The sequence below is a fragment of the Lycium ferocissimum genome, chromosome 6 (assembly GCF_029784015.1).
Source record: "Lycium ferocissimum isolate CSIRO_LF1 chromosome 6, AGI_CSIRO_Lferr_CH_V1, whole genome shotgun sequence".
NCBI classification, from domain to species: Eukaryota; Viridiplantae; Streptophyta; class Magnoliopsida; order Solanales; family Solanaceae; genus Lycium; species Lycium ferocissimum.
The window spans coordinates 22,610,041-22,630,974 of NC_081347.1; the positions used below are offsets into that span (position 1 = coordinate 22,610,041).

The 20,934-nt window shown below is 39.0% G+C and overlaps 1 protein-coding gene across 1 annotated transcript; it reads left to right on the forward strand.

Annotated features, from left to right (window-relative positions):
* The first annotated feature begins 18,809 nt into the window (after positions 1-18,809).
* Positions 18,810-19,418, forward strand: LOC132059511 (protein METHYLENE BLUE SENSITIVITY 1-like). Its single transcript, XM_059452136.1, has one exon. The coding sequence runs from the start codon at positions 18,936-18,938 to the stop codon at positions 19,254-19,256; it is 321 nt and encodes a 106-aa protein (XP_059308119.1). The 5' UTR covers positions 18,810-18,935; the 3' UTR covers positions 19,257-19,418.
* Positions 19,419-20,934: the final 1,516 nt, after the last annotated feature.

Sequence of the window (20,934 nt, forward strand, 5' to 3'; positions counted from 1 at the left end):
GACTCTAATAGATATTTCTTAGTACATCGAGATCGACGAAACTAGGGCTGAGCTTGCCCTTCTTCCCAAACTTCATCACACCCTTCATGGGTGAGACCTTCAACAAAACCTGCTCCCCAACCATCATAATCTTCCAATTTATGGGTTTTCTAGTCAAGTTACCCCTTTTAAAATAAATTTTAGGCCAAAGTTCCCATTTTTATTAGAACCTTAAGTCTCAACACACCATTCTCATCATTATTAATCAAATTCTCATCCTAGAAAGTGATAATCTACACTCCTAGGTGATAGCACAGCAATAAAATCAACATTTCACAATTTATTCAAGGGTTTATCAATTTTAGAGTTCTAGGGCCTTCACCCACCATTAATGGACCTAAACTAGTCATGGGACTTGAAGAAGAAAGGGGAATAAATTACATAAAGGTTAGAACTTACCTTCAAGGAGGAACTTCACCCTAGCCTTAGAAAATCGCCTCACTTTCTTGGGAACTGTTTTTGGTGTTATGTGGTGAATGACTTCAAAATTTGTAATATAAAAGTGGGTTTCTGTCTCCCGTCAACCGCTGCAGCGATCATAACTTCACGGAAGCAGTCTCGCTGTAGTAGAAAATCCCACCACTAAGGCGGATCTCATTAAACCCAAATCGGCAGCGACCGGCGCCCCGCTGTGGCCAGCTCGCTGCAGCGGCCCCCAGCTCGCTGTATCAGTCGCATCCGACCAGTGACCTCTAGTTCTTCACCAGTTTTTCACTCAAGATCCCAACATCAATCTGAGGCCCTACAGACACAAACCAAACATGCACACATATGTAAAACATGCTACGGATTCACCCGTGGCCTTGAATTCATAGCGGAGGTCTAATTTACTAAGTCAACTCCCACCCCTCCCCCTCCCCCTACCCCCCAACGAAAACAAGTCAAGTTTTCAAACAAGTGCACAAATACAATTAAATATCTTTATTTCAGAATTCTAGCCTTTTAGTTTTTATTTGGCTCACTCCTAGTCTCAAAAATATACGGGCGTGGGTAAAATGGTCCAAACTAGGTGATTACACAATTCCAAGCAATTTCATGCGTCAAGCCATATATTCGAAATAATTCTCTTTCCATAGGTCATACGAGATGTGGAGCGATGAGATAAAGTTAATCAATCCTAGCAAGTATAAGTCAACAATAGGTATCATATCCCACATAAGCAACAACCATACCAACCTAAGTGGATTTATCACCACAATTAATGCCTGAAGGATCAACATGCATTCCCCGTCACAATACACTTCTCTTCCTATAACTACCCAAAACATTATACACCGGTACCCACCCAAGCTCTAATTGCAGTCACTAAGGCAGAAAAAGCTATCTCATAACGAGGTTCGGAGGTGTAACGACCTTACGTCACTCCGATAGATTCAAGATGTACACTTATCATATTCATGATCAGCTGGTCACATAACGACGATGATGATGATGATGATGATGATGCCCACACAGGCCGATATGATACGATGGGATGCCCACAAAGGCTTAACAGGCGTTATTTACACACATCTATGTGTATGTATTTATGCATATCATTGGCCCTCAGAGGTAGTTCAGACATACAGGTTGTATTTATTTCATCCTATGTACTTTTATGTCTCCTTCATGTTACTTTCATGCCCTACATACCCAGTACTTTATTTGTACTGACGTCCGCACTTTTCCGGGCTACGCGTTTCATGCCCCGTGTGTCCGTAGACGAGTTTACGATTCGCCTCCGTAGGTTCTTTGTTCGGCTGATATTGGGACATTCCCTTGTTTTGGAGTTGCTGTTGTATTTTGGTACGTTATACTTTTGTGTACATATGGGTATGGCGGGTCCCTGTCCCGACCTGTTATGTGATATACTCCAGTGGAGGCTTGTAGATAATTATGGTGTAGTTAGACATTGAGTGGCCCCCTCGGCCTATATTTTTGCGGCATAGTATTCCATGATGGCCTTGTCAGCTTGCACAGTTTTGTCCAGCATAGCTTTGTAATATGTCTTTTCGGGTTCATCCCCTTTTCAGCATATTTCTCATATGATCTAGCAGATTTCCATCTGATGACCCTCGATCTACTGTTGTTTATGAATATGGTATGAAAGCATGATTAGCAGTGCTCGACAAGCAAGGCTCGGGTGCCCGTCATGGCCCTCCAATTTGGGTCATGACAAACTTGGTATCAGAGCAGTTTCGTCCTAGGGTTGTCTACAAGCCCTGTCTAGCAGAGTCTAGTTTATGGTGTGTTCTGCACCACACTTATGAACAGGAGGCTGCAGGGCACTTAGTAAGATGGTCCTTCTTTCTTATCTTAGATCGTGCGTTAGAGCCGTATCATCAGGATTTCTTTTCTAATAACGTACTGTGATTTTAGCGATGCCTGTGATGAGGATATCTTCAGCTGATCAGAGAGGCAAGGCTGTGACAAATGAGGGTACCATTTGGGTGCCTCCGATGACGCGGGCCGGGGGTGAGTCCCCATCTCGGTCTTACCGAGCCGCCCGTCAAATGATCCCAGAGAGCTGCGCTACTGGTACTCGAGTTCCTCAACATGATGCACCCGACCAGGAGATATGAGATGCTATTCAATTATTAACTCAGTTAGTGGCCGCTCAGGCCTACCGTCGAATGTGGTTATGTTGACAGGGATGTTAGTGCTAGGGTTCGAGACTTTGTCAACTTGGACCCTCTAGTATTTTTTGGATCGAAACCAAATGAGGACCCTCATAATTTTATAGATCAAATGTTGAGGACGCTCAGGGTAATGCATGCTTCGGACACTGAGTCAGTAGATTTGGCTTCCTACTATTTGTGAGATGTTGTTGTCTAGTGGTATGAGACCTGGGAGTTGTCTAGAGGGGCTAATACACCTCCAGCAGTATGGTAGGAGTTCATAGAGGCTTTTCTTCAACATTATTTGCCAGCAGAGACCCAACAGGCTTGATTTGATAAATTTCTGAACTTACGCCCGGGGAATAGGAGTGTGCGGGAGTACAACCTTCTTTTGAACTCACTAGCCAAGTATACTTCCAAGATTGTAGTGCGGATAGAAGATCAGGTACACCGATTTGTGATTGGACTTAGGCCGTACTTAATTAGTCATTGCATGATGGCCTCATTTTATGAGGTTATGGATACCTCTCATATTCAGGCATATGCTCAGGGTTTAGAGGAGCAAAAATAGCAGCAGCGAGCTGATTGAGAGAGTGATAGGGGCCAGAGTAAGAGGGCAATATCATCTGGATCCTCTGATGAGTTTAAGGGTGGTCATAGACAGTAGATTCCTAGGTGTTCAGCCTATTCGGCAGCTACTGTGCCTTCACAGTTTCTAAGATCGAGGTTTGATCAACCCATTTATTCTGGGTCAGGCCAAAGCTCCAAGGTTTTCAATTCCCAATTTAGAGGTGATTCTATCCAGATGAGGCCATCTTTACCACAATGCGCTCAGTGTGGTAAGCTGCATGATGGACGATCTTGCCGTTTAGGTTCAGATATGTGTTATACCTACGGTCAGCCAGGCCAAATAATGCGAGCTTGTCCTTTGAGAGGTGGTGGCGGTGTAGTTTAATCGACAGGATCTGCAGTTGGTTCTTCGTCATCGGTACGCCCTCCTGGGTAGGGTTCTCAGACATCAGCTGGTTATGGTAGAGGCAAGGTGGAGTGTCCAGTTCGAGCGGTCCTCAGAACCGCATCCATGCATTGGTTGGTCAGCAGGATCTTGAGTCGTCGCCTGATGTTGTTACAGGTATATTGTCAGTTTTCTCCCAAGACGTGTATGCATTGATAAACCCAGGCTCTCTCTTTTTATCAAATGTCACTCCTTTTATTGCTGGTAAGTTTAGGATAGATCCTGAAATGATTAAGCCTTTTGAGGTGTCCACACCTGTTGGAGATCCGGTGATAGCTAGACGAGTATACAGGCATTGTGTAGTTATAATCTGTAATCGTCACACAGTAGTAGACTTGATTAAGTTGGATATGGTAGACTTTGATGTTATTATGGTATAGACTGGCTGGCTTCTTATTATGGTAACGTTTATTGCAGAACAAAGATGGTTCAGTTTTAGTTTCCAGGAGAGCCAGTACTGGAATGAAAAGGTAATACAGCTTCGCCAAGAGATAGGTTTATTTCCTATCTCAAGGCAAAGAAGATGATCGCAAAGGGTTGTATTTATCACATTGTTCGAGTTTGAGATGCAGAAGCAGAACTACCGACCCTTTAGTCTGTTCCGGTGGTTAATGAATTCACATATGTATTTCTAAATGAACTACCAGGCATTCCGCCTGAACGGGAGATTGACTTCACTATTAATGTGCTACCAGATACTCAGCCAATATCTATTCCCCCTTATAGGATGGCCCCTGCTGAGCTGAAGGAATTGAGGAGCAGTTGAAAGATTTACTTGAGAAGGGCTTTATTAAGCCTAGTACGTTGCCATGGGGAGCACCTGTGTTATTTGTAAGGAAGAAAGATGGCTCACTGCGAATGCATATAGATTACAAACAGTTGAATAAGGTGACGATAAAGAACAAGTATCCACTCCCGAGAATTGATGACTTATTTGATCAGTTGCAAGGTGCCAGATGTTTTCCAAAGATAGACTTGAGATCAGGTTATCATCAGGTCTGGATCAGAGAGAAAGATATTTCAAAGACAGTATTGAGGACCAGATATGGTCACTTCGAGTTTCTTGTAATGTCTTTTGGGTTGACTAATGCACCAGCGGTATTTATGGATTTGATGAAAAACGTATTTAGACCTTTCTTAAATCTGTTTGTGATTGTGTTTGTCGATGACATTCTAGTCTACTCTCAATCAGAGCCTGAGCATGCGGATCATTTGCGTGTTGTGCTGAGGATTCTTCAAGATAAGAAGTTGTATGCGAAGTTCTCCAAATGTGAGTTCTAGTTGAACTCCATGGCTTTTCTTGGGCATATTGTATCAGGTAAAGGCATCGGGGTGGACACTTAGAAGATAGAGGCCGTGAAGACTTGGCCTAGACCCACGACACTGATGGAGGTTCGTAGTTTTCTAGGGTTGGCAGGATATTATAGGAGATTTGTAGAGGGCTTCTCCCTGCGGTTCGGTGCCATTGGAGCGCGCGAGAAGGCAGCTAAGTTCCAGTGGACAGATGCTTGTGAGCGGAGTTTTCACGAGTTGAAGAACAGACTGACTTCAACGCCAGTTTTGACACTTCCAAAGGGATCAAAGAGTTATGTTATTTATTGTGACGCCTTAGGCTTCGGATTGGGTTATGTGTTGATGCAATAAGATTATTGTTTATGCTTCGAGGCAACTGAGAAAGTATGAGAAGAATTATCGAACCTATGATATGGAGTTGGCTGCGGTGATTCATGCGCTTAAGGTTTGGAGATATTATTTATATGGTGTTCACGTTGATGTTTATACGGATCATGAGAGCCTTCAGTAAATCTTTAAGCAGAAAGAGTTGAATTTGCGTCAGAGGCGATGATTGGAGCTGTTGAAGGATTATGATGTTGATATTTTATACCATCCAAGAAAGGCGAATGTAGTAGCCAATGCCCATAGGCACAGATCTATGGGTAGTTTGTCTTACTTGCGAGCAGAGAAAAGGAAGCTAGAGCACGAGGTAGCTGGGAAGGCTGAGCATACTATTCAGACGCTCGAGGATATGCTACGAGCATGTGTGATGGACTTTGGAGGTAGCTGGGATGATCATTTTCCACTTATTGAGCTTGCATATAATAATAGCTACCATTCCAGTATCTAGATGACCCCGTATGCGGCCCTACATGGGCAGAAGTGTAGATCTCCTATCGGATGGTTTGAGGTCGGAGAATCAAATTTAATAGGGCCTGATTTGGTTTAGCAGGCGCTGGAGAAGTTTAAGCTCATTCAAGAGAGATTGCTAGCAGCTCAGAGTCGCTAGAAGTCATATACAAATAACAGACGATGAAACTTGGAGTTCCAGGTAGATGACTGGGCGTTTCTGAAGGTATCGCCAATGAAAGGTGTTATGAGATTCGGTAAGAAGGGCAAGCTTAGCCCTAGATACATAAGTCCTTACAAAATTATGTGTAGAGTAGGCCAAATAGCCTATGAGTTAGATTTACCTTCAGACTTGGAGTTTGTACATCCGGCTTTTCATGTATCCATGCTTCGCAAGTGCATTAAAGATCCTTCCAAGATTGTGGCCATAGATGATGTCTAGTTTACAGAGTAGTTGTCATATGAGAAAGTCCCCGTTCTTTATCCTAGATTGCCAGGTTCGTAGGTTGCGAACCAAAGATGTTGCTTCTATAAAAGTACTTTGGAGAAATAAGAATGTAGAAGAGATGACTTGGGAAGTCGAGAAAGATAAGAAGTCTAGATATCCTTATTTGTTTTCGGCCCTAAAGCATATGCAGACTACGACACCATCATCTTCAGGTATGTATTATTTATCAGTTAAACTTATTGGTTGTGTGGGACCATTGTTGTTATTGATAGTTGTAGTCCTATGTGGCATTGTACTGTGTTGTTGGGCTGTGCGACAAGTTGGTAGTAGTGTGATTATAGAGGAGACTCTGCCGAAATTTCTGTAGACTCCTATAGTGCTAACATTCGAGGACGAATGTTTCTGAGGGGTGGTGGGGGAAGATGTTACACCCCATATTTGCGTACGTTAAGTTTCTTCATGAGTTGGTTGCTATAGATTCGGAAAGTGGAATTATTTTCAAAGATATGTGAGATTAGACGTGTTCATCTTGAGTATACGAGAGTTGAAAAGTTTTGGAAGGATTAGAGGATGAACGAATCGAAGAGATTATGTTTCGTCCAAATTTGATGTTGAGGGGAAAAATACGGACCGTATGTAAGAAATATAGACCTTATTTAGAAATACAACCCTTACTTCTCTTGGTAGAGAGGTTGAATTTCAATAATGAGAATTACGGTCCAAAATACAGACCATATTTTAAAATACGATCCGTACTTATGGCCGTATTTTTAAGTCGGCTGCAGTTATTTTTTTATATATTTCGTATACTTATTATTTTAACTCATTTTCTCCACTTCCCCTGATATACAACATTCTAGAAAATCCTCTCCAACAATATCTAATCAACTCTTAAGAAAAATCAAGGATCAAAAGAGAAGATCAAGTGTTTATAGGTTCTAAAGTGATTATGGAAGCTTGTTTCTCCTCTCGGTAGTGGTTTTTTAGGATACTTTAAGGTGAAACACTCTTAGAATTGATGTGTTCTTGAGTTTTGAAGTAAGATTCTATATTAACTCCATGTTTATGATTTTGTATGATGGTTATGCTAGGTTTGAAGGGAAAGGAGTTGGAGGGAAGGTTCAAAAATGAATTTGAGTTTATGTTGAGATGTAGTCTAACTTGAGTCATGTTGTAAATGTGTTTTTAAGCTAAAACTTTGTTATAAGGATAGTAGTTGGTGTTGAGATTGTATTGAGGATGTTATACTTGGTATAATTAAAAGAAGAAAGTGTATAAGTGTTATATACAAAGCGTATATTGGGCAGTTTTGATGTAAATCTTGGGGTGAGTAGTGATGTGGAATTAAAGAGACTTATATGAGGTTATTGTTGTGTTATTGACTGCTAGGTGTGCTATACTGACTAAGGAGATTGGGATATTACCTCGACAGTTTCATTATGGAATTCTGTTGACGACTTGAGGTATGTTAAGGCTAACTTTTCTTCTTTCGGCATGATCCTTATGAATGAAACGTAAATGTAACGTTACTCCGTAATGATTCTATTCTTAGTAGCTAGGGATGTTTCATGTTGATTCATATTCTAGAATGTTGTTTCCAGTAAGTCCTTCGTCGGATTCAGTATGATTCATAGAGTCACTTGTTGATGAAAATGATATCTCATAACGAGGTTCGGAGGTGTAATGACCTTACGTCACTCCGACAGATTCAGGATGTACTCTTATCATAGTCATGCATTGCATTATATATATGTATATACATATATGTATATATATATATATATATATGTGTGTGTGTGTGTGTGTGTGTGTGTGTGTCTGTGTGTGTGTGTGTGTCTGTGTGTGTGTGTGTGTGTGAGTGTGTACAGACCTATGACCCCTCAGGCGTTATATACGCGTATATTGTGTATTATCTAGATAGGGTATGGGGAAGGTGACGACGTTATATACGCACTACCACCTGATCAGCTGGTCACATAATGATGATACCCATAGAGGTTGATATGATACGATGGGATGCCTATAGAGGCTTGACAGGCGTTTTATATATATATAAGACCCCCAGGAGTTATATACGCATATATGCATGCATGCATACTTGCAGTTCAGACATACAGGTTGCATTCATTTCATCCTATGTACTTTTATGTCTCCTTCATGTTACTTTCATTCCTTATATACTCAGTATTTTGTCCGTACTGACGTCTCTTTTCAAGGGGTGCTGCATTTCATGACTGCAGGTTCAGGTAGATAGGTTGACGATCCACCTCCTTAGGTTGTTGTTCAGTTGATATTTGAACACTCCTCCTGTTCCGGAGTTGTTGTTGTGTTTTGGTATGTTATACTTTTGTGTACATATGGGTATGGCTGGGCCCTGTCCCGACCTGTTATGTCATATACTCCAGTAGAGGCTTGCAGAGAGTTATGATATAGTTAGACGTTGTATGGCCCCCTCGGCCTATATTTTTATTGTATAGTATTTTAGAATAACCTTGTCAGCTTGCACAGTTTTGTCCAGCATAGTTATATAGTATGACTTTTCGGGCTCATACCCTTTTCAGCATATTTCTCATATGATCTAGTAGATTTCCATCTGATGACCTCATGGTCCACCCTTGTTTATGAATATGATGTGAAAGCATAATTAGTGGTGCTCGGCAGGTAGGGCTCGGGTGCCCGTCATGGCCCTCCGGTTTGGGTCGTGATATTTTAAGAAGGTTTTAAGATGAATTCGATTAGTTTTACAACACTAGAAGGGTTGACGTCATGGTATTTTCTTCCATACACCTCAAAAAAAAAAGATTATTTGCTAGTACGACATTGCTCAAGAGAACCAGTAAAAGAAAATTATGTTTTATTCTGTAATAATGAAAATTTTGATCAGTATGCCCAATTTGATTTTCCATTTGAGTGTGAAAGTCACTTTAATATTATGGGTAGTTGTAATAGGCTTTTGTGCCTTTCAGATGACCTATGGGGTTATAGGGACTTTTTCTATATTTGGAATTCATCCATCAGAAAGTCAGTAAAACTTCCCGAACCACTATTTACATTGAAGTGGCATGATCCTTTTGATCATACACTTGGATTTGGATACAATCCTGTTACTAATGACTATAAGGTGGTATGATAGTACACACTGGTTTTTCTTACTGATAGGGTACCACCTCATGTTGAGCTTTATAACTTAAGCACCGGTGTTTGGCAAGACATTACTCCTGTTGCCCCATCTTATCTGTTTTTTTTTCAAGGGTCTATTTGAATGGGGCTTTCCATTTGAGTTGCGACTAAACGGAAAAAAGGAGAATCTCATAATACGATGATTTTTCTATTTGATATGCAGGACAAAACGTTCTGGGAGATAATGGTACCTGGTAGTTTAGTTGAGAAGTTTTGGTTTACTAAGGATTGGTTCTCCCTTTTTGTGTTTGAAGAGTCACTTTGTTTGGTTGATCGTTTATGTAATGATGACAAAACAATTGATATTTGGAGGATGAAAGAGTATGATGACCCGGAATCATAGTTGAAATAGTTGAGCATCAGTTTAGTCCACATTCAATTCGGCGTTGGTGTTGTTGATGGATTTTTCTCGATGTTTCATAGTGGTCGTAATTTCTTGGTGAAGCTAATAGCTTCAAGGAAAAATGTTGAATTTTTTTGAGAATGAATAACGGGCTCTTGGTTTCATATGATCCTGCGGCTGAAGAAATTAAGAATCTTGGCATTCATAATGCTAACCATTTACGTTATCACTTCGCACTTTATGTTAATACTTACAAAGCGAGCCTTATGTTACTTGGTAAACGGACAAACTATTTTCTTTGGAGACACCTATAAAGAGATCTAATTTATCCCAGAGGGAGCCTAAAGGTGGAGGAAAGTTCTTAAAGGCAACACTAAAAGATGACTGCATATTCTATCTCCCTTGCATATCGGTGTATTCTCTTGGACATTTCAAAAGTGAAAGCAAAGAAGTTGCGCATGATAAAACAGAAGAACATGCAAGTACAAAGATCTTCCTAGTCTACATGTATCCCTTAGCTATGTGTGGTTGATCTATCATCTGTGGCTGGTGATGGCGTTTTTACTAAATGCACAAAACTATAATAGCTGAATCAATGACACAGGCCTATATTTTTCAACTACTTTAGTCCTATCAGCTTTTGATTGAAGTTTAGGTGTTAATCTTGTTAAACATATGTAGCTAGTTCCTAGTTTAAAATCTTATCAATTTCTTGGAGCTGAACATTGTCTTGCAGGTTTCAGGCTGACATTGGGGACCTCCTTTAATTTATTGGAAGGTCAAAGTTTTTTGAAGGAGCCAAGAGTGCGTGACAATTTTGTTATGCTCTTGGTTATTAAACTCTTTGGATAGAGGGGCTGTAAATCTTATGTCTTGACTACTACTAGGTAGATATTTTTGGGCTCATCATACTTCCAAACATTGATTTATTTTTGCAACTATCTGGTGATTACTATTACATTATCTGCCACAATTTTATGTTGTAGGAAGCTAAAGATCACTTTTATGAACAAAACTTTGCTTTCTTGATTATATGCCTTGTCAGCATTTCTTCCTTTACAATTTCTTTGATAAAAATAAGATTGGCTAATGCTTTGATAATTCCTTTATCTTCCTATTCTCTTTTAATGACCCGTATGGTCGTTTCAGGCATTTCGCTCCTTTTTCCTAAAATACCCTTCCTGTGGTCTCTTTTCTGTGTTTATGGCTTGCGGGGATGGGTGGCGCGGTTCCCGAGGTAATCGGGCACGTCATGGTTGGTTTTGAGGATTCTAGAGTTTTCTAAGTTGAATAAGTGAAAAAGAGTTGACCCTTTAGTTGACTTTTAAGTAATTGTGTCAGGAATTGACTTCTGCTAGTTCTGTGAGGTCCGGAAGGTGATGTTTGACTTAGTTGAGCCTTTGGTTCGGGTCCCGATGTATCCGTTTGGGTTTTGGGTCATTGGTTGGAAAGGTTGGTTTTGGTTGGTTGGAGTTGACTTGGGTCAACACCGGGTCAAGGCGACCTCTTTTGGAAAATCCGAGTGCGCGAGCGAGTTCGTAGCGTGATTTCTGATGAGTTAGCATGGTTGGTTTGTGTTCGTGGGGTTCCGAATGAGGTCTAGGTATTGGACCGAATTTAGTGAAAATCATAATTTTTTGGTTTCTGGTGTGACCGCACTTGCGGTAAGGGACCGTACCTGCAGGCCCGCCTCTGCGGGGTTTGGTTCACAGGTGCGAGAGAGCGAGGGTTTGAGGAGGGCCACATCTGCGGACTCTTCCCCGCACCTAAGCGTTCGAGAGTTAAGTTGAGACCGCATCTGTAGCCTTTTCTCCGCAGGTGCGAGCCCACATCTGCGAGGAAAGGTCCGCAGAAGCGGATTTAACAGAGATCAGAAACCCTTTTATTTCTAAAATCGAACCTAGACTTCATAATTTCATATTTTGGGTTGAGGGCTCTTGTGGAGGCAATTTCAAGTGTTTAGGCTTCAATTCTTCTTCAGTAAGCTTCTAAGCTCTAAGTTTGTATTTCTTACTAGTCTAATGCCTTGTTTAACCTTGTAATCATGATTGGGTTTGTGAAATTGGGGGTTTAGCCCTAAATCCTAGAGGTTTTTCTTGAAATTGAGGATCAATTTAATGGCTTTTAATTGGCTCTTTTGGATTTATACTAGTAAGGCTTGGGGTGAATTTATTTTCCAATAAAATTCCAGTATTGCCCTTATAGGCACAGGGTCACTTTTTAAGGTCATTTTTTAGTTCAAATTAGAAGTATAGCATTATGGGTATCCTTAGATTCATATTCTAATGTAGAGTACTTATTTGATAGACTCTCCGTAAAGGGAAGGCGTTGGCTTGATGGCTCGTGACTCCCCCTCGGCCTTCAAGGTAGGTTACGACTTACTTTTGTTAGACTCCAATTAGAAACTCGTATATAGATGGTAGATATTGACGGGGAAAGCATGATAGGCCTTCGGGCATGGTTGTGGTATAAATCCACTAGCTTGGTATGAATGTTGTTATGTGGGCTTGTCGCCATGTTTGCTTATAAGTTGTGATCATTGATTGATTTACTTTGTCACTTGTTATCTCACTTGTCTCATGAAAAGGGGAGGATTATATATGAATGACTTGAGTTGTGTTCAGCATTTATGACATGTGTCTATTGGTTCCTTGAATTGTGATATTGTTGAATTTGATTCCATGCATTGACATACTATCCATTTACATACATCATTGGTTACAACAGTGAGAAAGTGCTGAGAATGATAGCCTGTGTCGCAAATGGAAAGAATGATAGCCTGTGTGGAAAATGGCAACAATGATAACATGTGTGGCAAATGGTAACACTGATAGCCTGTAGGGCAAATGGTAACACTGATAGCCTGTGTGGAAAATGGTAATAATGATAGCCTGTGTAGTGTTGGTACATGGACTTTGCGTGTTATACCCCGCGTTTTCAGAGCATGAGTTTGACGTGTACCTCATCGTAGTAATGAGATGTTTTGAAAGGCACAAGCCATGGAAAGTACGTAACAACGAAGAAAAAAGGGTGAATTACGATCTCGTAAGTCGTAATCGGGAAAGAATATTTTGAAACACGGGAACATGGCCATTATTAGTGTAATAAGTGATAAATATCATGTATGGAGAATTTCGGAATATTTCGGGATTGAGCAAATTGAAGAAAATAAGTTCGACGAAAATTTGAGAAACGCGGGACGGATTTTAGTTAACTTTGGAGGCGCATATCTCATAGTATATGTGGAGTTTTAAGGTGGTTCAAAGTCCTAAAATGAAGTTCGTCGAGTCTAGTTTGTAATGCAACCAACCGTTCATTGATAGGACATCGGAGTAGAGAATTATAGACGTTACAAACTGAGCGTCGACGCGTAAACAAAGATATTCCGCGGCACCGCTTCTGATACCGCTACTGATCGTAGCTACGAAAACCGACTTGAGTCCGTTTTAAGGGTTAAAATCTCATTTTTTTTTCATCCAAAACTTCCAAAAATTTCCGAGAAAATTCAGCGACAAAGGGAGCAAATATACATCACAACAATTGAGGATTTTGAGTGAGATTTCAAGTAATGAAGTACCAATCGAAGTCCGGGCAAGCGCATAGTCACGAATATAATTTCATTTGGAATTAGAGGAGCATGGGAACAAGAAAATGTTGAAGAAGGTAAGTTTTAATCCTCTTTTCACATGTTATGGATGGTTTATATGTGTTGTGGTGTGTGGAAATTCATGAAATATGGTGTGTTGAAGTGAAGCCAGTGTAGGTGTTGGTTATGTTGGAGTGATGAACTAATTTTTATTTAATATTTTGGTTGTTGTTGATATGGATTCCATAATGAAAATGATGGTTTAATGATTTAAATGGAAGTTGGAGTCGTTTGTAAGTTGTTAGAGAAGATAATGTGATTTTAATATGGTTTCGGAATTTACGTGAATAATATTGTTAACGTGCGGATTGTTAGTGAAGTTTATGAATTTGGAAGGAAGAAATATGTTATGGTTGTTCATGTTGAGTTGGGAAGGTTTCGGGTTCTATGGCATATTATTTGGATTGTTTGAATATTTTTGTGGATTGTTGGAAATGTTATTGAATCATGTTTGAATGGTTTTGAGTTGGTATTTGAACGCGTGAGCAATGATATTGAATTGATTATATATGTTGGTTTGAACGTAATTGGAATGTCGTCGCATTGTGCGAAAGAAGGTTGTTGATGATAAAGTGCGTTTTGAATAAATGGTTGATGTTGTTAGAATGTTTGTTGGTATTGTTGTTGATGAATTTGGCCGAGTTGAAATCTCGGGGTTGTTGCATTTATAGGGGAAATGCTGCCCAAAATTCTGTAAATAAAGTGCAAACTTGGAATTGGATCTCTCGATGCTTATGACTAATGGTTAATGCATAATGACCTTATTGTAGATTTTGAAGCCGAGACTTGAGTTTGGATTAGCTTAGGAAGCAATCGAGGTATGTGAAGTCTACCCTTCTTTTCTTTTGGCATGTCTTAGACGGGATTAGGGTATGACATGATTTGTGCCTCGGGGTAACTCCGTTCTTAAATTTCGAGTATGTTTGTGATTCGTATTTGCTTTGATGTTGGCATCCTTAGTATGGTCAGGCTATGTCTTGGATATGATTGAGTTTGAAATGTTGCGTAAAGCGATTCTTATATGTTTCTTGATATTCGTATCCTTAATGCGGTCGAGTTATGACCCTTACGTCTTTTGTATCATTAAAATTTCTAAAGTTGCAAAAGAGTTATATTTTCGGAAAGAGTTTTGTTTTCAAAAGAAATATGTTCCTAAACGATTTCGAAACTACGAACGACCGTAACTTTCAAGAGAGAGCTCGGATCGCTTTGATTTCTTCGCAAATGATTTCATGACGAGTAAGGACTTAAATTTTTATAGGCGGGCCCGGATTGGGTTGACGCTCGTCCGTGGGTCCCGCGACTTTTTATGTCGGTTTTAAATGACCTATTTTTAAAAGGGATTTAATACGACCACTTTTCCGATCCCAAGCATGATTATTTATTTGTCTGTCGAGTTGGAAATAAGGATTTTATGCCCATGATTTTGATACGTAACGACGGTTTGATATGTCCCGAGCGAGATTCGGAGAAAACTTGATTTGACTATGGTTTTGGATTTTCAAAAAAGAGGGTTCGTTTTGATCATTCGGTTGAGTCTATGATGATGTACGATATGCGTGTGGTTACTTACGATCGCTCGTGCGTTTGTGTTACCTCTTTCCGGGATCCGGGTAGGTATATGATCGTGCGCACTATGATATACTACGGTGTTATCTTGTGTTACGGTTCGAGACCTCGCCATAGGGCCGGGTTCGTTTATGGAGTTATCTTTGTGATATGGCTTATGATATGTTGTGATGGTGTGTTATGTTCGGGGTTGTACGGAGATTTGAAACTTATGGTGTTATCTTTGTGTTGTGGCGCGGATAGGGTGGCGACCACGTTCGTCCGCGGTCCTATGGACGCATATGATATGTGATGATGTATGACGATATGATGAGTTTTTCACCGATGGTGGGGCAAACCCAATGTCGAGGCAAATCCCATTGGTCTAGGCAAATCCCACATCGGTTGATGTTATCTCGTATGACAGGATATGACGTGTACGGTATGAGTATGATGATTATTCGCGTGTGTCACCCTCCCGTTACTCGGATACGATTTGTGTTTCTATAAGCCTTTAGTATTCCGGTTATTGTGCTCACTTTTTGTATTTCTTACTTCGGTTAAGGCCTCGATTGATGTATGCTATGCTTTACATGCTCGGTACATATTTAAATGCGACCCCCTTTCTTGGGGGGCTGCGTTTCATGCCACGCGGTACCCACGGATGAGTAGGTGATGTTAGCGAGAAGATGTTCCACCGGATTGGCGAGTTCCATTTCTTCGAATGCTGCCGAGTCCGAGTGCTTGTATGGTATACGAGATGTTAGTAGAGACTTTGCGAACGGTGTCGAGTGTATGATATGTCGTCATTTTGTAAGCGGCTATGTAAGCCGGTGTGTTTGTATGCATTATGCTACCGATGTGTTTGACGCAGCGGCTATATCGGCCACGATCTTGTTGTGCCTTATATTACGCTTTTCATACGGCTAGATTTTATTTGCTTTGAAAAAAAAACGAAAGGCATGTTTGTTTTCGAAAAATTTTCATTGCGCGCGCGTGTTTTGTTTTGTGGGCCCAGTATGGTTATGTGGATTACGAGAGTCTGCGGGTTCGCTCGGCCCTAAGTAAGGGTCGGGTGCCCGTCATGCCCTATCGGAAATTGGGGTGTGACATTGCGGGTCCCCCATGGGTCATGACTTTGAGGCATAACCCTTAGCATGTGTGTACGGAAGTGGGGAGTTAGCCTGTGTGGCATTGCATTTGCATTATATTACATTACATTCATTCATTTACTCATGACTGTCTACTTGGCATCTTATATACTTATTCTAAACTTATATTTGAACATGCTTTCGTGGCTGTAATTGATTGTATCTATCTGCTCTACTTGCTGATTTCTTACTATTATATGTGTTATCTAATCGTTGTCAGCCTATGATGCCTACGAGCACTACTGTTGTACTCATACTACTTTTTTGTTGCACTCCAGTTGATCCAGGTTGTTCGAGACCTCGTGACTAATCCCGAGGCTATCCATCGGAGGCTTAAGGTGAGCTACTAGCCGGACCTGCAGCCCTGGAACTCTTCTTATGTTATTCTGTCTACTTCCTTTTCTACAGTTATTATCTTATTCCAGTACTTAGAGATATGTAATGTCAGTACTTGGATAATGATTTCTTTTAGAAGCTCTTGTACAAGTTAAGACGTATTTTAGGGTTGTAATGCTTTTAAATATTTTCGCATTGTTGTACTCATAAAGTAAGTTTTTTAATGATGCGCTTAAGGGAAGGGTTCGCCCACCAGAGGGGATAGTGTGGGCGAACTTCTATAAATTATAATGATTTCCTTGTTTTGGAGCAATCATTTGTAGGAAGGATATTTTGAGCTATTTGGATAGTTAGAAGCAGGGACGGACCTAAGTAGTGCCAAGAGGGTTCAACTGAACCCACTTAGTTTAAAAAATTTACCAATTACATGTGTAAAATCATCATGCAAATTAATATATAAATTAAATGAACCCACATAAACTGAAGATGAAACGTGGATCAGCGGTTAAGTGGGTTCAATTATGGTCCAGTTGTCCCGGATCGAGCCCGGACAGGCTATATTCTTTTGTTCTATTTTTGCAAAGTTACGAAAGGAGTGTTAAAGAATGGACAAACTCTAGTCCTAGGGCAGTGAATAGCAGATTCTCTATTGTGTTTGTGGTATTATTTTTGTCAAATTAATTCAATGTAAGAATATATTAATATTATTAGCTAGTTTTCCTTTAAAATCTATTATTTGAGAATTATATCAAAATTGTTTTAAATTGTTAGATAATGTATTTATACTTTGTAAATAGTACCTCTTATTTTACTTTGTTTAAATTCTTCTTTGATTTATTAAGTGTCTTTTTCCTCCTCCTTTGGTATACATAAAAAGTTATTTAGATCGTTTTTATTTATTTTAATTTTTCGTTTGTTTGTTTTGTTTTTATCTTAGGGTGTTTCAAAATTGTGATATAAGAGTAAAACGTAAACGTTTAAATTGCACTAGAGAAAAATCTGCAGTTCTATAAGTAGTTAAAATTTGATACATTTTCTTTTCTTGTTACTAATTTTTTTTATTTCATTATTTTTCTTTGTAATTTGCCTAATGCATACAAATGCATGAATATATATAATTTATAGAATTGAAAATGGTGTTATTTGTCTAACTATTTATTTATTTTTAAATAAAACACCACCACGCACAAAACGATATTTTTTAGGGGCATTAGGGAAATACAAGTATTTATGTAAAATTTATATGGTTGAGAATGATGTTTGTCTAACTATTTATTTAAAGGACCACCTCAACATGTCATTTTCAAGGTATTATGGGAACTAAAAAAAATACGGTCACTCCAATTGTTCACTATCACGTTAGCAGTTTCAGTGTAAATATTTGAACCCACTTGATCAAAATCCTAGGTCAACCACTGGTTAGAAGACGTTTCAGCCAAAAACATGATGACAAGGGCATTTTTGAGCCAACAACGTAATAGAAGGTAAATCAAATCCATTTCAAATAGTTCAGGGGCATTTTAAACCCTTTTCCCAAATACAATAATAAAGCATCTTATAATGTTTGAAGAATGTATTCTTTCATCCCATTTTCAAAAATGACCATGTGCATTCTTTCATATTATACTCCATCCGTTTCAATTTGTTTGTCTTTTTCTTTTTTAGTCTGTTTTAAAAAGTCTACCTCTTTTCGGCAACGTACTAGTTCCAACTTTTCATATAACATGTTTAAGATCACAAGATTAAAGGGTATTTTGGTACCTACATATCTTTAGTTTAAGATCACAAGATTCAAAAGTCTTTTTATTTTCTTAACTCCGTGTCAAGTTAAAACTAGCCAGACAAATTAAAACAGAGGGAGTATAAAAGGAAGGACATACATGATATGTTTGAGTAGCAAGGGGATTCCTTTTGGAGTAAACTTTTAAAGGAGGGGCAAATTTAAAAGGAATAAAAAGAGGAAAAAGCCTTTATATAAATCCCCTTGCAATACAAATAAAATCCACCCTAGGGTTTTCTCTCCCCAGTTTTGTTCATCTCAAAGAGACACCAATCTTCAAAGAATCCAATAGGTTTTATATTTTTCGGGTGGGCCAGAATTTAAATTGGACCGGTAATGAAATGACACATGAAATTTAAATAATTTTCTTTAGTTCAGTATTGACCGTTAGTCAAAGGATATTAGTGAACTAAAAATATAATCAGAAGGATATTTTTAACAAAATAGATGAAAAAAATGTATTTTTTAAACCTTTTGAGATAGTCCGAAGCATATTTGACCCCTTTCCGGATTTGTAATGTCTCCAAAATTAGAATAATAAATAATTTCAGTTCATACTTCATCCCAATCCTTTCCGAGCAAGGGAATAAAAAAGAGAAAAAGCCCTTTATATATCCCATTGCAATACAAAATAAAATCAACCCTAGGGTTTTCTCTCCCCATTCCCCTTCGCCTCAAAGAGACGCCAATTTTATAAGAGGAAAGAATCCAATAGCCACCCAATCATCATGACAGGAAAAGCAAAGCCAAAGAAGCACACAGCCAAAGAATTAGCAGCAAAGATCGATGCAGCAACAACCAACAGGGGTGGTGGCAAAGCTGGAAAAGCCGACAGGTCTGGTATTGAAAAAGGTGGACATGCTAAGCTTGAATGCCCTCTTTGCAAAGTGACTGCACCTGATATCAAGTCTATGAAGATCCACCATGATGCTAAACATCCCAAACTTGCTTTTGATGAGACAAAACTCAACAATCTTCATGCTGTTGCTCCTGTTGCTGAATCTAGCAACAAGGTTAAACCCGGTATCCGTGGCAGTCTCAAGAAGTGATTAAATAGGGATAATAGTCTTTGTGGGGGGCATGAATAATATGTAATCGTTATCATTCTCATGTTTCTTGGTTTATATGGAAGTTACTGATGTTATGGTTGTTATTGTGGCTGTTGTTCCGGATATAATTTGCTTTTATATATAATTACTGTTTTGATGTTACTCTCCCGGGATTAGGACAACTTTTATACTTTGACATAAGAATTGTGATACATACTATAAACTATAAACACGTACTAATGGCTAGTGCTATAATAAGATATCAAGTCTATGATGATCTATCATGATGCCAAACATCCCAAAGTTAATTTCAACATTCTTCATGCTGTTACACCTGTTGCTGAATCTAGTAACAAGCCTAAACCCGGTATCCGTGGCAGTCTCACGAAGTGAAATTGAAATTGCTTTTCGGGATAATAGTCTTTGTGGTTGTGGGCGTAAAACTATAAACACGTACTAATGATTAGTGCTCTAATAATAGCATATAACACCTGATATCAAGTCTAGAAGATCCATCATGATGTTAGACATCCCAAAGTTGCTGATGAGACCAAACTGAATAATCTCCGTGAAATTTAAGTAAGGATAATAGTCGTGTTATGGGGGCATGAATAATATCGAACCCACTTCTAGTTTCTGGTGATGCATTTGTTATTATATGTTTCTTGGTTTATATGGAAGTTACTGATACATACTTTTTGCATAGCTATAAACTAGAAACACATACTTTTGAGTGCTGCTATAATAAGATATCAAGTCTATGAAGATCTATCATGATGCTAAACATCCCAAAGTTGCTTTTGATGAGACCAAATTGAATAATCTTCATGTTAGTGCTCCTGTTGCTGAATCCAGCAACAAGCCTAAACCCGGTATCCGTGGAAGACTCAAGAAGTGAAGTAAAATTGCTTTTAGGGATAAAATAGACTTTGTGGGCATGAATAATATATAATCATTATCATGTGTTTCTTGGTTTATATGGAAGTTACTGATGTTGTGGTTGTTATTGTGGCTGTTCTGGATATATATGTGATTACGTTTTGATGTTACATCTTCTTGGATTCGAGGTCTTTGATTCAATTTGAAAACTATGAGAAAGCCACGGCTAGCTCTCACTTTTGTACTTGACATAAGAATATATAGGATCCCAGTGATTGGAGTTTGCTATTGGTTTTGCTTCTATATGATGGTGTGCTTTTATAATTTGGTGGGAATTTGGAATTTCTTGGTAGTTTAGTTAGCTGATATGTCTATTTCTGGTCGTTGTTCTGGATATAGTTGGATTTCGTCCATATATATTACTCCCTCCGTCCCAATTTATGTGATATAGTTTGACTGGGCACGGAGTTTAAGAAATAAAGGAAGACTTTTAAATGTTGTGGTCCAAACAACTCAAAAATATTTGTGTGGTTAGAAATCATTTCGTTAAGTGTAAAAAATAAAGTTTAAAGTTAAATTGTTGCCAGTAAGGAATTGTATCATTCTTTTTGGGACTGACCAAAAAGGAAAATGTATCACATAGGACAGAGGGAGTATGTGATTACAATTTATTGTTACTTTTCTTTGGATTCGAGGTCTCTGATTAAATTTGAAAAAGAAAAACAGGAGAGATAGGGATCAGGAAAACTTTTATACTTGACATAAGAATATACAGAATCCCAATGATTAGAATTTGCTG